A 2,224-nucleotide genomic window follows, 5' to 3' on the forward strand; every position below is an offset into this window, starting at 1 on the left:
ACCTGCTCGTAAGTTCAACTTAAAGGATTCTCGATGCGGTTCATTAATATATGATTCAAATGTCCATAACGATCGCCTGTTGACAGGGAAAGGGATGTTCTTAGGGTGGTCTTTATAAACAGGTTTGAATGTACAGTTCAACTTGCCATTGCGACCACCTCTTGATAACGACCACCTGATTAATACGACCGCCCCTTGGAATCCTCAGCGAATTTTCTTCGTTATAATTCACCTTTTACCTGTCTATAACTATACATCAATCAATCAATCAATCAATGAGTCTTATATCGCGCATATTCCGTGGGTACAGTTCTAGACGCTCTGCAGTGATGCCGTGTGAGATGAAATTTTATACGGCCAGTAATTGCAGCCATTTCGGCGCATATTTACCTTTCACGGCCTATTATTCCAAGTCACACGGGTATAGGTAGACAATTATTAACTGTGCCTAAGCAATTTTTGCCAGGAAAGACCCTTTTGTCAATCGTGGGATCTTAAACGTGCACACCCAATGTAGTGTACACGGGGGGGAGTTCGGACACCGAAGAGAGTCTGCACACAAATTTGACTCTGAAATAAATGTCCGCCAAACCTGGGATCGAACTCACGCTGACAGCGGCCAACTGAATACAAATCCAGCGCGCTACCAACTGAGCTATATCCCCGCCCCTACATTCGGTTGGTCCCATCTGTAGACAGGTTCGAAAGAATTGATCACATGTTGGACAAAAGGACACGGACATTCTGGGCACTGCGACAAACAACATAGATACCTGTAGTGACCACAGCGAAGTCATTGTTGTATGTGACCGGTCTTCTGGACACTGTCCGGCGCCTGTGTCGGACACACTGGCAGCAGATACCCACGAGGAAAGAGCACCCGATAATTCCACCGACGATGGCTCCGCTCATTTTACCCGTACTCAAACGACTGGAAAAGTGAGACACATCAACACAATTAGTGTTCCATTTGGTTTACACGGGTGTACTCAAATAATGTTACAAATTAAGTAGGGGGGGGGGGGGGGGGGGGGAAGGGCGTTTAAATGTCAACAAATGTTCAAGGGTCGGGTTGCCAAAAATAAGATCGGTTGAAAAATATTTGTTTTTAATCATGCCTTATGAAATCTAGAATGGTCAAACGGTAACCTTACTAGCAGCAGTCCTGGTTTGGAAAGGATCCACAGCAGCCGTAGCGGCAGGGCACGGTGTGGTATGTCGGGCGGTTGGAGTCCGGGTCAATAGTCTTGCCGATGGTGCATTTCTCACCAACAACCAAGCGCGCTGCAAGCAGATATACAAACGTCTTTGTGAGAGTCATTGATACATGGAGAACTATTACAAATATTCCACGTAGCCGGGAACATCTTGGGAGACAAAGAGAGTAGGCGTGGAGAGACAAGTACGGCGAATACACAGAGAGAAATCAAAGATATTCCAGATTGTTGTCATTTAAAGTCAAATCCCTTCCCGTCCTCATATACCCCTCTGATTCTGTTGTATTCTTTACTTCGTCTTGTATTCCTAATAGGGGTATAAGCGATTTTCTGACCTTGACATAACATGAAAAAACAATTCCTATCTAGATGTACATATGTATAACCACACTTGGTATAAGCTTAGCTTGTTGTGTGGTCACACATGTTTATATCGTACACCCTGTATTTTCGGAATAAAATCGTGTTTAAACCAAAGATATTCCATGTAGCCTGGAACATCTTATGAGAGTAGTTGTGGGTAGACAAGAGTTACGGATACACAGAGAGAAATCAAAGATATTCCACGTAGCCTGGAACACCTTTATTAGAGAACTACAAAGTGTGTGGGGTGGGGGCGGGGGTGGACGAGAGTTACGGATAAACAGAGAGAAATCAAAGATATTCAACGTAGCCTGGAACACCTTTATTAGAGAACTACAAAGTGTGTGGGGTGGGGGCGGGGGTGGACAAGAGTTACGGATAAACAGAGAGAAATCAAAGATATTCACGTAGCCTGGAACACCTTTATTAGAGGACTACAAAGTGTGTGGGGTGGGGGCGGGGGTGGACGAGAGTTACGGATAAACAGAGAGAAATCAAAGATATTCCACGTAGTCTGGAACACCTTTATTAGAGGACTACAAAGTGTGTGGGGTGGGGGCGGGGGTGGACGAGAGTTACGGATAAACAGAGAGAAATCAAAGATATTCAACGTAGCCTGGAACACCTTTATTAGAGAACTACAA

The 2,224-nt window shown here is 44.7% G+C and overlaps 2 protein-coding genes across 2 annotated transcripts in view; both read right to left on the reverse strand.

Moving 5' to 3' along the window:
* The window catches only part of LOC138963517 (uncharacterized), a gene marked incomplete at its 5' end in the record, with an annotated part of 2,731 nt that extends 1,447 nt beyond the window's left edge, over positions 1–1,284 (reverse strand). The window contains 2 exon segments of the mRNA XM_070335393.1: positions 774–931; positions 1,155–1,284. Of these exon segments, the coding sequence (XP_070191494.1) occupies positions 774–931; positions 1,155–1,284 (288 nt within the window).
* LOC138963773 (intraflagellar transport protein 122 homolog) overlaps positions 1–2,224 on the reverse strand; it is a 336,636-nt gene that overhangs the window by 45,467 nt on the left and 288,945 nt on the right. The window lies entirely within an intron of this gene.

The sequence above is a fragment of the Littorina saxatilis genome, linkage group LG4 (assembly GCF_037325665.1).
Source record: "Littorina saxatilis isolate snail1 linkage group LG4, US_GU_Lsax_2.0, whole genome shotgun sequence".
Classification (NCBI taxonomy): Eukaryota; Metazoa; Mollusca; class Gastropoda; order Littorinimorpha; family Littorinidae; genus Littorina; species Littorina saxatilis.